Here is a 13,725-nt window from a genome sequence, read left to right as displayed (position 1 = left end):
TGGTTTTGGCTGGGGTAGAGTTTATTTTCTTCATAGTAGCTGGTATGGGTCTATATTTTAGATTTGTGCTGGTAATTCAGGGATGTTTTAGTCATTGCTGAGGAGTGCTTACACAGAGTCAAGGTCTTTGCTGCTCCTCACACATCCTTACGAGCGAGCAGGCTGGGGGTGCACAAAGATCTGGGAGGGGACACAGCCAGGACAGCTGACCCCAACTGGCCCAAGGGCTATTCCGTACCATATGGCATCATGCTCAGCATGTAAAGCTGGGTAAGAAAGAGGAAGCAGGGGACGTTCGAAGCGATGGCATTTGTCTTCCAAAGTGACCATTAAGTGTGATGGAGCCCTGCTTTCCTGGGAATGGCTGAATGCCTGCTTGACCATGGGAAGTGGTGAATGAATTCCTTGATTTGCTTTGCTTGTGTGCAGATTTTGCTGTACTCTATTAAACTGTCTTTATCTGAGCCCATGTTTTGTCATTTTACTCTTTTGATTCTCTCCTCCATCCCACCAGAAAGGAGCAAGTGAGTGGCTGCACAGCGCTTACATGCCAGCGGGTGTTAAAACGTGACACCAGTAAATCATGTTCTCTGTCCAGTTGGTGAACAAATATAAAGAAGAGGGACATGAGTGCGCAGGGCGTGACCTAGTGGCACAGTGAGCTGAAGAATAGTGTAAACCTAAGTCTAAAGCAGATGCCTCTGAATTAGTGGCATTAAAGCACCTCTTTGCTGATAAATAAACTAACTCTGTTTCGAAGTCTGCTTGCAGATGTTTACTGCCCCATAAACAACTATAAAGTGATTTGAGCACATTCTGGGTTTTATGATATGAAGTTAGATTACCATTATTTTGTCAACACTATTCACTGATGATAGTTGCAAAACCATAACCTTTGAAAGCATATACCAAATACTACCTTCTGTTCTTAAAATACACTTATAATAGAAGTCAAAACATCTTCTGCCCCTGCATTTGCTTTTCTGTGAATTGTTGGAGGTGTGTCATTTTTAAATGGAGATCTCTCCCTTGAAGTCTGTTTTCCAGCTTCTTCATCTCTTCACAATAAAACCACAATCATTCTATATTCAAAGCCTTCAGATATTCCCATGACAACAAACAATGATATAAACAAGAATCAAAGCTTCATTGGATGAGAAGAAAATGGAAAGAATGGAACAGAGGAGAGAGATTTCAAAACTCCATAAAAAGAAACTCTCTTCTACCTTCTCTCCAGTGCTCAGCACAGCTTTAAAGATACTGAAAGAAGCACCAATATTTTAAAAGTTCCATGAAAGGTAAATGTCCATTATACTTTTTTAAATTGTTTTTTAATGTATATTTTGTTCACACATCCGGATAGCGGATAAAACTGAGCATAAAAAGTATTTAACTTCAGCCTCTTTCTGTTAATTTCTCTCACCCCAATAACGTTAGCAATTTCAATCTTTTCTGCAGTTGTTAAGGCAGCATAAAAGTATTGTTCTTTCATCTGAGGGCTAATAAATAACTCTCTGGAGGCTAAAGCTATTTTCTGTCTCAGCTCTTATACCTTCTATCATTGCTATCTTCACCATTGTCCTTCAGCATATGCAAAGCAGAGCCAGGAACTCATTATCATAAAGTTTGCGAGATGTCAGTTCTGTATATCACATCAAAATCTGGCCTACAATTGCCAAAAAAAAAAAATAAAAATCATTAAACTGGAGCTGTTTTTCTTCTCCCTCAGCTGACATTTTTTCTCTCTCTGACCCCATGAAGGAGAAGCAGCCAGAGAAGACTTTGACTCATGGTACCCTTCAAATAAGAAGGGGCTCAGCGTTGCTGGGTTCAAAGCACAACTGCTATTTCTGATCCCAGAGGCTCATCACTCAACACATCAAACTCACAATGAATTAAGTGTTAAATCACTACATTACAAGCTCAAATTGTTCAGAATATATGTATCATGGTACCTCACTTTTTACTACTTGATTTTGCCACACACATCAGTTCAAGCATTATTTTAGTAAATATAAATAATAAAAAAAGGAAGCTTTTTCTTTCCCTGCGGAAAGGGAAATGGTCATTTTTTGACAAGATACAGCTCAGCAAAAACTGAAGGAATTTCATTAGAATGAAGGATCCTCACTACACAGAGAAGTCACATTTATAGCTTCAGATCATTTTATCTGCTAAATATCAGCATCCTGCAGTTAATATCATTGGCCTGAGAATTTGTCACAAAAAGAATCCCAAAGTGAAATAATCCCAAAGTGAAATAATTCTTTATAATAATACTAAGTATTTGGCAGCTTAAATAAAGAGACAGTTACTAGCTCCTTCGTAACAGTGCAATGTAATTTAAATTAGATTTGACACAACATTTTAGTATGAAATAACTGTACATCAGTAGCATAAAGCCTGTGATTTTTCTTCAGAAACCTGTAAAACAATTACATAGGCAACAGGATAAATTAAGTAAGAAGCACATTAGGTTCTTTCTTCCTTTCAACTGCAATTAATGTGTAGCCATCCCCATAAAATTTAGCAACTGTTGAGTAACTTGCTACAAAACTATCTCATGGTTCAAGAGCAGGAATGATGAATACCAATTCCAACAAAATTGTGGAAATATATAATCCAAATTAGTATATGGGGAAGGCACTAAGGCTAATGTTACATTACGACAGAAAGCAAATTACAGAAACAGGCACAGACAGCACTTACACTCTATCTCTCCACAGCTGTGAAATCATAATGCTAGTAGGTGCACACGTATGGGAGCGCACGTATGGGGAAAAACTCATACAGCTGTTTCTCAGCTGAATTAAACTAGATGCATGGATTTGAAGCCTTGGTTGCCACCTAGGACATGGGGTACAAGGGAAAGGATGTAGCTCCTCTGGGTAGAGGAAAGAAAGGAGTGAAAAGAGGTTCTGCAGTAGCACACTCTCACAGACACTTTCAGAGCACGAGTGGGAATGGAAGACGGAGAAACCCTTTTCATGTGTGCTGGGGGGGTGGGAGGGCGGGGAGGGGTGTGTGTGTGTTTCATTTTACTGTCCCTGGTTTCACCTTGTGCTGCTTCCATCTGATTCCTTCTCAGGTACAATACTGTCATTTAGTAGTATATATGAGTCTGCAGTGGCGAAACACACAATACAGAAATGCAAATGTCTGCACAGGGTAGAGCATAGGACAACAGAAACGTCAAATCAAAATTTAATTGTAGGTAAACCATGTAGAAGAGAGTGATGACTGCAGCTTCACTGAACTGGAGCCTTTCCCGGGCTCCTGCCAAGATCCAAGGGCAAAACAAAGGTACGAAACGAGACGGAAGAATCTGCAGCCACCCCTGTGTTCCTATACCCACCGCGACATCTCCACGTGCCCCGCAGGACCGCGCACCCCGGGCACCAACAACTCTATGTGCGCGGGCAAGGAGCGGCATCCCAGCTGCAGGCAAGCGAGGCACCGCACTCTGGAGACTGCGACCGCCCTTCGCAGCAGCGACTGGTGGTACCCGCACCCCGGGCAAGAGCGGTTCAGGCAGCGGTGGCGGGCGGGGAGCGTTTGTCCTGGGTGGGAAGCGCTGGGTGAAACCCCACCGCCCCGCGCCGGGACTTGGGAAGAAAGTTTAAGCGATGCTGCCGGTGCGGACCTTGCCATCGCGCGGGATCTGCGCTGCGGGGCTGGGCTAGTTCTTGGTCCTGCGGCGCCAGCCCCATAGCAGAGCCCGGGAGCAGCGCGGCGCCGCTCCGCGCCCGCGGAGCCAGCGCACCCACGTCTCACGTGACGCACCGGCGAGGACCAGCCCCTCTGTCCCCACACCTCGGGGCCAGGGGGGCGCAGCAGCACCCGGCGAGAGGCGGAGCGGGGCCGCCCGTCCCTCCCCGCCCTCCGCACCTGCCCGAGCAGCGCAGCGGAGGGCGCGCAGCGGCGCGGAGGCCGAGCTGGGGCTACGGGGGCGCGGGGGGCTCCGCGGGCGAGCCGGGCGGTGATGCGCAGCCCGCGGCGGCAGGATGCGGGAGGGGAGCGCGGGCAGCCGCGACGCGGAGAACCGGACGGGCGGCGAGCCCCCTCTGCACCTGTTTCCCGCACCCGTGCTTACAGGCATCACAGTCGCCTGCATCCTCCTCTTCGTCATAGGGATCATTGGCAACCTCATGACCATGCTGGTGGTGTCGCGGTTCCGGGACATGAGGACCACCACCAACTTCTACCTGTCCAGCATGGCCTTCTCCGACCTGCTCATCTTCCTCTGCATGCCCCTGGACCTCTTTCGCCTCTGGCAGTACCGGCCCTGGAATTTCGGGGATCTCCTCTGCAAGCTTTTCCAGTTCATAAGCGAGAGCTGCACCTACTCCACCATCCTCAACATCACTGCCCTTAGTGTGGAACGGTATGTTGCCATCTGCTTTCCCCTCCGAGCTAAAGTGATCATTACCAAGGGGAAGGTCAAGCTGGTCATCCTTTTCCTCTGGGCCATCTCTTTCATTAGCGCTGGACCCATCTTCATCTTGGTGGGGGTCGAGCACGAGAATGGCACAAACCCCCTGAGCACCAACGAGTGCCGAGCCACAGAGTATGCCATCCGCTCAGGGCTCCTCACAATCATGGTCTGGACCTCCAGCATCTTCTTTTTCCTGCCTGTGTTTTGCCTGACTGTGCTGTACAGCCTCATTGGGAGGAAGCTCTGGAGGAGAAAGAGAAAGAACATCGGTCCAAACACTGTCATCAGGGATAAGAACAACAAGCAAACTGTGAAAATGTTAGGTACGACTCTTCTTGCACTGTTTTTCCAAAGGATGCATGTGCTTGTGTCTCTGGGTGTGTGTGTTGTGTGTGTGAGAGAAAGACTGAGAACACTCAGTAGTTCTCTATAGCTGTTTCCAAAGGAAAACATTTATCGAAAGTGCTTCATGCAAAGTGCTACACCTCAAGCTATTGTAGAATACCTCTTCTTTCTCCCTACATTTGTTTCTAACTGATTTGAGCTGAAGACTCTCAAGCAGTTAAACGTTAATAACAATCACTGGCAAGGACAAATATTATGGTTATAATTAGATAGTACCCTGGAGATTTCTTTAACATTTTTCCTCTTTGGTTGTGAGTCCTGATGTTATTTACAGAAAGATGGTTTATTTCATTTTTAAACAAAAGGAAACCTTTCTCAAGGCACAGAGTTGAACTGCAGACTAAGCAAAGCAGGATATGAGGTGCACTTAGTTTCACATGAAAAGAGTGCTGAGGTTTTAGCATATTGGGGTGGTATCATAAGCTTACGTGGCCGTGCTTGTAAAATTAATCTTCCTTTTTATATTAGCAAACCACCAGGATGTGCTGAACAGGGAACACTGCATCTCCTTTGAGGTCTGTGATTCTGTAAATTCTCACTGACTTCAAGAAGACAGGATCAAGATGACAGACACTGTCATTCTTAACTTCGTATACTGACATTGCTGAATGGTTTAAACAACGGTTATTGCTGGCACGTGGAAACACAAATTTTAACGTACAAACTCAGTGCACGTTGCGGAGTTCAGTGCACAAAACCAAAAAGTTGTTCTCCAGTTTAGTGCCTAAAAACTGCAGAATCCTACTGCTGCTGAATACCTTTATTGAAGCAAAAGCCCTCTGCAGTGCAAGTCATCCCATGGATTTCAGCAGCAATGAGATGCTTTATGTGAAGAAGGTTTCATGGGCAGCAGCTCTGCTGTGATCATTTCAGCTGTGCTGTGCTCATTTCAGCTGTGCTGAAGTGATGGGCTAATAATCTAGATGAAGAGGTGGCAGTGTGTCCTAAGTACCTTTAAATATTAAATGGGAGCCTAACTGATTTTTTTGTTCATGTCCTACTTTATTATTATGCAATAGCAGGAAGAATAATAAAACCCACAGCATTCTTTGTGCCCTTTCAGCTACATGTTATGATCAATAGGATTACTTCAGTCTGGTGTGACCTTGGAAGTAATTCATCATTTACACTTCTAGAGTTTCAGGCTTATGAATGTCTACTTAGAATAAGTAAATTGCTAGCGTATATTACTACCATGTTTATATTTCTGCATACTTAACTGTAAAGAATTTTGAAATAATAACTGTTTATTCCTGCCCTGAAGCATTGCCACAAGCATTACAGTATTTCAGACACCTTCTTTTTTAACTTTTACAAGGTCTGACAACCAAGCAAGACAGTGGCAAGACCATCCTCTGACAGGGAGCCAATATTCTCTAAATGATAACAGTCTGATGGAAAGAAAAGAAATTAATAAGGGCTCAGAAGGAGCAGATACTCAATACAGTCTGCTCTCACTGGTGTTGATGTTCTGCATGGAACATCAAGTAAATGGGATTAGCATCAGCACCTCTTCTAAATTATAGAGAAAGGTTATGCTTCTAGGTCCTTAATTAAACATCTAGACATACAGTTGCAAAGGAGCTATCATACCCAGTTCCTATTGAAATCAAGGTGATTCTGCGTGCGTGAAGATCAAACTGTCAAAAGCCTGACTAGTAATATACATGACTACATATGAAAATATTGACTATGCTTAAAAGCCTGTTGATAATGACCATCATGGTAATATACACTATATGGATTAAGCTCCACTTGTGAGCAAGGGAAGCATTATCTGAATTCCATAGGTGAAGATACTGAGGAAAAATTGAAGTGGTTGGCTCAAGAAGATGCAGAGCTGAAAAATATACTCTGAACCTCAGCCCTGTGCCTTATAGTCCACCATAAGTCCTGCATAAGTATCCATTTAAACTTGGGAATGCTTGTTCAGGAAGTTGTTGGGGAAAGATCGCTATAACAATTCCTCTTAGCTCTTTGAATTTTGTTATCTATTCTATGATTCTATGACTTGACATGAGAAAGCAGGATTGCTAACATGGGAGAACAGGTTAACAGGTGAACATGCCTTAAGAATGTCAAAACCATTTTGCTCAGATTTTCTGGGTTTTCTTTCTCTGGAGTATTAACATACACTCAAGCATTGTGAAAAATAAGAAAGGTAAGAAAGATCAATAACACACAGGAAATAAATGGAAAATGTTTCCCTTTCTGTAGGGTGGAAATTCAAATGGGCAAGTGTTCAAAGCTCACACATTCCTATTATTCTACATACATTATTTTTACATAGAAACACAATCATAGTGATAGTATAATATTACATATATACTATATAACTATGAAGTATATATGTTTAATTTTACTCTTACTGGAGTATATCATGTTCCCAAAAATGGACAAACTGCAGGATGCAACACTTTTCTGTTCTTACCTTGCCGTGTGTGCTCTAGAAGTCCACATTCTGGTGGTTTGTTTTATTTTTGGACCTTTGCTTTAAATAATTTTGCTTTCCAGAGATTACATTCTTTGTTATAAACCACAGTTGAGTCTATCACATCATACATAATTTTCTTTTGTTAAACACTGCAGATGATAGATCATTATACTGTTTTTGTCACCATTTTGATTGTTTCGTTCTCTATTTATGAAAACCTAAGGTTTATAGGTTGGAAGTGTGCTACATCATATTAGTTGTGTAATATACGGACAGTCTGTTTAGATTTGATCAATGTGTTTCAAGTGTTGCTAATTCATACCTCAGAAATTGTATTGAGAGACACAAACCTGAAAACTTATGGGATGCATTTTCAAGCTTTGTGGTTAATTTCTTAAAGAAATATAATTTTAAAATAGAATTTTTAATCACCCATATCTTAATACTAATTCTTAACACAATTTCTTCTGCTGTTTTTATTTTAGTTGTGGTGGTATTTGCTTTCATACTCTGCTGGTTGCCTTTTCACGTAGGACGATATTTATTTTCCAAATCCTTTGAAGCTGGATCCTTGGAGATAGCAGTGATCAGCCAGTACTGCAATTTGGTGTCCTTCGTCCTCTTCTACCTTAGCGCAGCCATCAACCCCATCCTCTACAACATTATGTCAAAGAAGTACCGAGTTGCTGCTTGCCGTCTGTTTGGACTCAAACCCCTTCCAAAGAAAAGACTCTCCAGCACAAAGCAAGAAAGTTTGCGTGTTTGGACAGAACCAAGTGTTATCACATGACACCTGATTTCCAGCAGTGGAGCATCACTTACCCATGTTTCCAAGAAAGCCATAATGAAAGAGAAAGAAATACGAATTGAAATGTTAAAGCTGTACTTCTGTCACCATCTGGATTTGCTGAAAGATGTAATGTTGGCAGTTACAGCTTAAAAAAACCAAAAATACAACAACAAAACAACAAAAACCTAAATTCTGAGACCATAAAAGGAGATACCCAATTACAGAATTCGGCAACACACAAGTATTATTTTTCTGCTACTTTTTCCCCTATGATTTTTTAACGCTGATTTTAGCAGGAGAGGTAGGTTTACCATCCTGAACAGGGGAATATAGCCCAGTCCACTTGATAGTCTCTGTGATTTCAGTAGCTGCTAATTTGAGATCAATTTTTCCAGAGTTAAGTTTACTTTTGCTAAAAATTTTGCTAGCATGTAACCAGATCCTACAAAGAGAAAATTGAATGGCCTTTTTGGAGTAGTGAACACAGAATTTGATACACTTTTCATAATCTTGATTTTTAAATAAGCAAATATTTTTCTTTGAATGAGGAAAATTATTTCTGAAGAAAAAGAAGAAATAAAATGGATAAAAATAAATAACCTTCATGTCATATCTGAGTAGAAAGAAAAAGAAAAATGCCCTCACAGAAGTGGCTTAGAACCTGACTGTACTCAAGTATCTGTTTTAAGTATGTATAAGAGGGACAAGGACAATGGACAATGCTGACTTGTGGACTGCAGTGATGCTATGAAAATATGGAATGCAATCTCCCACCAAAGTTCTTTATTTTTGTTTTTGTTATATTTTACTAGTTAAATCATCTGTACACATTCTATTCAGCTTGTCTGTGAATGACTTGATGTGTTTGAACCTGGAAGCTTTTAGTTGTTTTGATATTTGTAATGATTCTGTAGTTACTTGTCCCTATGCTGTGTACTACCATACCCCCAAGGTTTGTTGAGGACAGGTCTCCTGCCTGCAAACCCTGACTTCTTGCTGTTTAAAATATATGAGCCAGTTACCAGTACCATGTTTCTCCATAAAGCCCTGTGTGTACTTGTACTAGTTTGCTGTAGGATTAAATTGAGAACATTTTTTTTAACCAATGTGACCTGACAAAGTAATAGAAAAATCTGCATTGGGAGACAGAGGCAGACACGTTCTCGTACTTCCTCCATAAAAATCTTAAATTCAATTGATCTTTATAACTGAAGTATGCCATTAAAAGGCAAATCAGAAAACTTTCCATCCTTTATGTTAATAAGTATGTCTTATATTGCATCTATTTTCACACAAACACGTAGATTTTGTGGATCAGTTAATAGAGTTTTGAAGCATGCAAGTGCAATAGCAGCTTTCTATTTCCTTTGTTCTAGTATTTATTACCCAGCTGGTCCACAACTGATGCTCCATAATGAAGTGTCTGTTAGCAAAAGTCTTATTGCCTTCAAACTCCTATTAACACTGACAGCCATTTTCCACCTGTTACACCTGTAGCTGATGGTGCTGCTCAGGTATAACCCAAAAGAGAATTTGGCCTCTTCTGTAAATACTGTGTCTTTTATGCCATCCAGTGCTTTGCTAGGGCCAGGGGGCTGATTGCTGCTCCTCAGTGTGGTGCCTGAGCCTGTCTTGCTCCCCACTCCAGCACTCACAGAAAGCACAGGTTTGATGTATGCAAACCTATAAATTAAGGGACAAATGAGCAGCAGTGCTATAGGATCATTTAATCTCTAATCACATCCGTCTTGTTACTGATGCTGTTCTCTCATTCACTGACCAACAGACAGATCTGATGGCAGACGTCATGCAACTCAGGGAAACAAGAAATTTTGGAGTCTTGAAAAGATTTGAAGATGTGAACTCACTTGTAACATGCCTCTGTAAATGAACCACTCACAACACCTAGTGTCACGTGTTTTAAATCTCAGCTGTGCCTGTGGTATTAAATGTGAACAGAATAAAATAAAGTGATGGAACCCTTTACAGACCTACCTGGTTGTTGGTAGCGGAGGATGTGGTGTGTGATTTCATGCAGGCTGGAGAAGCAAGTTGCTGTCAGGTTCACTCAGCACTGCCACACGCCTCTCCTCACAATATGGGAGCCAGGCGCAGTGCTGGGTGCTGCAGGACTGGCAGCAGGCAGGGCAGGCATCCACAGCGTTTGGATGGGGCACGAAATGGGTACCAATGTCATGCACAGCCTGCAAGACTTCACAGGCTTGCTCTGTTCTCTGCAAGTAAAATCTGTGTCTCAGTTACAGGAAGAGATTCTGTGTGGCCAGAGGGGTCCCACAGAGGCTTTTACCTAGCAGAGAAGCTGCACTGTTTGGTTACCATTTTTTTTCCTAAAATCTGCATAACATGATTAGGCTATGGGCTTTTTGGGTGGGGGTGATAAGGTTTTTCGGGTATTTTTTTTTTCCCCTCAGAAAAGCTGTAACATTAATGCCCATGAAAGCCCTGTGTACACACATTTAATTTCTGCATATAAACTATAACCATACTAATAATTTCATTTAACCTAACACTTCATCAGGAGAGACTAAACTTTAACTATACCAACACTGTGAAACTGACGTACCTTTGTGTATAAAATAGAATTTAAAGCATTTAATCTGGGGTCACAGAAGTCATAAGGAAGGGGACTGGCTGCTTATTTGGAGGGAGGACAGGACCTTTTCCTTCTCACTTAGGAAATGGACTTATTGCTGCAAGTCATTGAACATTTGGCCAAATCTAACAAAACACCTTAAAGAAGAGTAGCCACCTTCAGGATTCTTGCATAAGCAGGAAAATACTGCAGATCTAGCAGGAAACAGTCAAGCATTTAACACATGCTGTAGCTGTCTCTATACCATCCATTAGTTTTATTTTCCTCAGCACTAAAACTTTTCCATACAGAAATGCTAAAGCCAGTGGAGTCACACCGGCATGCACTGATTCCAGATGGTGAATAAGGTCTGCTTCCTCCAACAGGTACCTATGCATGCTTTTATATGGAAAACAAGAAAAAAGATATCACCTGGATAACCTTCACTTTTGCATCATAAAATCAACTATTGCCAGATGCCTCCAGAAAGATATACACCTCCCCACCAGAAATGATGGATGAATCCACATTTCTTGCCTCAAGGGTTATTGCTCAAGTTGTGAGAAATAACTTCATAGGGAAAGAAAGTGCAGTCAAGATTTCAATGGCATTTTTTACTAAAGAGCTGCTACCTGACGTCAGTACAAGATAGATATCATGGGTTTGTCTCAGGTAGTAACACAAGGCAAGGTTCCTCCTGCCTCGTTTCTACCAGAGCTTGCAAAGGCAGAGGAGATGCTGCGGTCAGAGAGCAGAGTGGCAAACAACCCATGTTGGCAAATGCAATGCTGGCACTCATTTAACCATCCATCTCACCTACTGCACCTCCTCCGGGTCCACAGTGTAGTCCGTCCTGGAAATTACCTTCTAGCAGAGACAAAGTGTTTCTCCTCTGATTCCCAGAGCTTTTCTGCAGCACTCCATGTTCCTGGCACCTTCTCCCTATCTGAAAGAGCATGAGTGCCTCCCCCACCTTGTTTTGGGTCTGGATATGGCTTTTGAGATGTTTTACATACAGAGAAGACAAGAGCCCATGCAGGCACTGGGCTATTCATTAAGTGTGGCAGACTGGGTAGCTCTGCAGCACGATTTCCTTCAGGCTATTGAACCATAGGCTGCATTTCTGGAAACCTTTCCCTGCAGGAACCAACTTAGCCAGTTCTAGCTGAAAAAAGAAAATATAACATATAGGGCTTTGTTAGTGCAAACTTTGCGGTGTTCTTACTGACTTGTATGTGAGCAGCCAGTGTAGAAAATAACTGGAGGTTCATTAAAGAGTTCAAGTTTTAGAAGCTTTTCTAACTACACCTTATATTACAGCTTCACAAGTAAATAGGAACAATTTGGCTGCATTTTATTTCTTGGCAACCTGTTACATCAGTGATGAAATAAGTCAAAGGCACTTTACAGGGAAGCTTCATTCATTTTAGAAAAGTACCTTTGATGGAGACACGCACAAGCAGAAAATCATGCCCTATTGTGTTTCTTTCCAAAAATAAAATATACTGGAGAAACAGCACTTGCATGTCAGACTTTGAGTTGACAGATACTTGGTAGTTATATAAGTTTGTGTCAAAGGACATATGCATAAGCCTTATTTAAAGCAGCAGCCATTAGATACCAAAACACCCAGGAGAACCTCCTCTCTGTCATGGCTGTGCTGTAGGCAGGGTGGTGCAGCAGCTCCCTCCTCATCTGCTGATGGGCAAGGGCAAGGTGTGGGGAAGTAGGAGGGAGAGTGGATGCTGATGCTGATGGTCCCTTTGCAGGTTTGAAGGCAGCTGGTTCTGCTCCATGGGGAGTGCTTGCTTGTGTTGATTGGTGTGTTCACTTATGGGACTGTTTGCAGTTCCTCTGAGCCTTTCAGTCAGTGTTTCCTGACAGGCTTCCATACAGTCTGTATCATTTGCAAAAACACTGCGGCCTTCAGGGGGCAAATTCCACCTTGAGAAATAAAATCAAAATTTGGTACCAAAAAAAATAATAACCTACCTAACTCCTCAGTTGTAGTGATGCCTGCGTTGCTCCTTCTGCACACCCTGAACCGCCCTCCTCAATCTCCAGCTGAAAGCACAACGAGTAGATTTTACTCTCACAACTTTTAATGAAGAATGTTAGCCCAATTTTACAAAAAGTAAATTAAAACTCTTGGCATTTTAATCCCTTGCTCAAACTATGCTGCCTTAGAGCAATGGGGTGTGGATACACTCACCTCCCTCTGGGCAACACTCCTTGGGCTGTGGGCTGGTGAAAGCAGCTACGAGCATTGTTTCTGTTTCTAAGCTGTGCTGCCAGGTGCTCAGCACAAGTAGCCAGAGATTAGCATTATATGGGAAGTAAGTAACCTTGACTGACACTGCAGCCTGTGGACAGCACAGCCAAAGGGAGCCTGAACAAATGAAACACAGGCTATGCTTGTGCAGAGAAGCTGTGGCTGCCACGTCCCTGGCAGTGTTCAAGGCCAGGCTGGAAGGCGGTTTTGAGCAACCTGCTCTAGTGGAAGGTGTTCCTGCCCTTGGCAGAGTGGGTTGGATCTGGATGAGCTTTAAGGTCCCTTCCAACCCAAACCATTTTATAATTCTGTGATTCAGTCTGCATCACTCCTGTCAATAACCAGACAACATGTACTAATGGCTGAGGCAACACCTGCACCTACAGTGGGATTTGTATCTGCACTTGAACTCTTTTACTAATCCCTGGGCCTGCACACATGCAGGAACTTCCTGGAGAATCCTCCAGGTGATCCAGATGGACATATATCCAGCAGCTGCAGCTGCAGGAGTTGGCATGTCTTGAGAATGTGTGGCATGATTTACACTATTTTACACTATCTGCTGTCATGCACATCTAGCTGGCGTTATATGCTGCCCAGTGGTAATGCAGGCAGCACTTGATGGAGCTGGAAGCTTGTAGGGCATTAACGTGAAGTCTCTCTGTTCTTTAGGCAGGTCCATCATCCACACAGGGCAGTGGTACATCCCCCTCACTCCAGCCATCTCTGCCCATCCATGCATCCCTGAGGTGCTGCAGTAGACTCCTCCCAGCTCAGCACAAATACCAGGAACTTC

General features: G+C 42.7%; 1 protein-coding gene across 1 annotated transcript; it reads left to right on the top strand.

Moving 5' to 3' along the window:
- The first annotated feature begins 3,521 nt into the window (after positions 1–3,521).
- Positions 3,522–10,048, top strand: GHSR (growth hormone secretagogue receptor). The gene is made up of 2 exons (XM_061367254.1): positions 3,522–4,758; positions 7,760–10,048. Exons 1-2 carry the CDS (start codon positions 4,005–4,007, stop codon positions 8,062–8,064), a joined length of 1,059 nt encoding a protein of 352 aa, XP_061223238.1. The 5' UTR covers positions 3,522–4,004; the 3' UTR covers positions 8,065–10,048.
- The last annotated feature ends 3,677 nt before the right edge of the window (positions 10,049–13,725 follow it).

Source organism: Neopsephotus bourkii, unplaced genomic scaffold (genome assembly GCF_033783945.1).
Source record: "Neopsephotus bourkii isolate Nb327-2 ecotype Australia unplaced genomic scaffold, CSIRO-AGI_Nbou_v1 NB_1373, whole genome shotgun sequence".
NCBI lineage: Eukaryota > Metazoa > Chordata > Aves > Psittaciformes > Psittacidae > Neopsephotus > Neopsephotus bourkii.
This window is presented reverse-complemented; position numbering and strand designations above follow the sequence as displayed.

Bases quoted from the DNA above. Each gene is read 5' to 3' on its own strand.
- GHSR (XM_061367254.1), top strand. From the start codon at position 4,005: ATGCGGGAGGGGAGCGCGGGCAGCCGCGACGCGGAGAACCGGACGGGC. The intron at 4,759-7,759 runs GTACGACTCTTC...TTTTTATTTTAG, and splicing joins GCAAACTGTGAAAATGTTAG to TTGTGGTGGTATTTGCTTTC.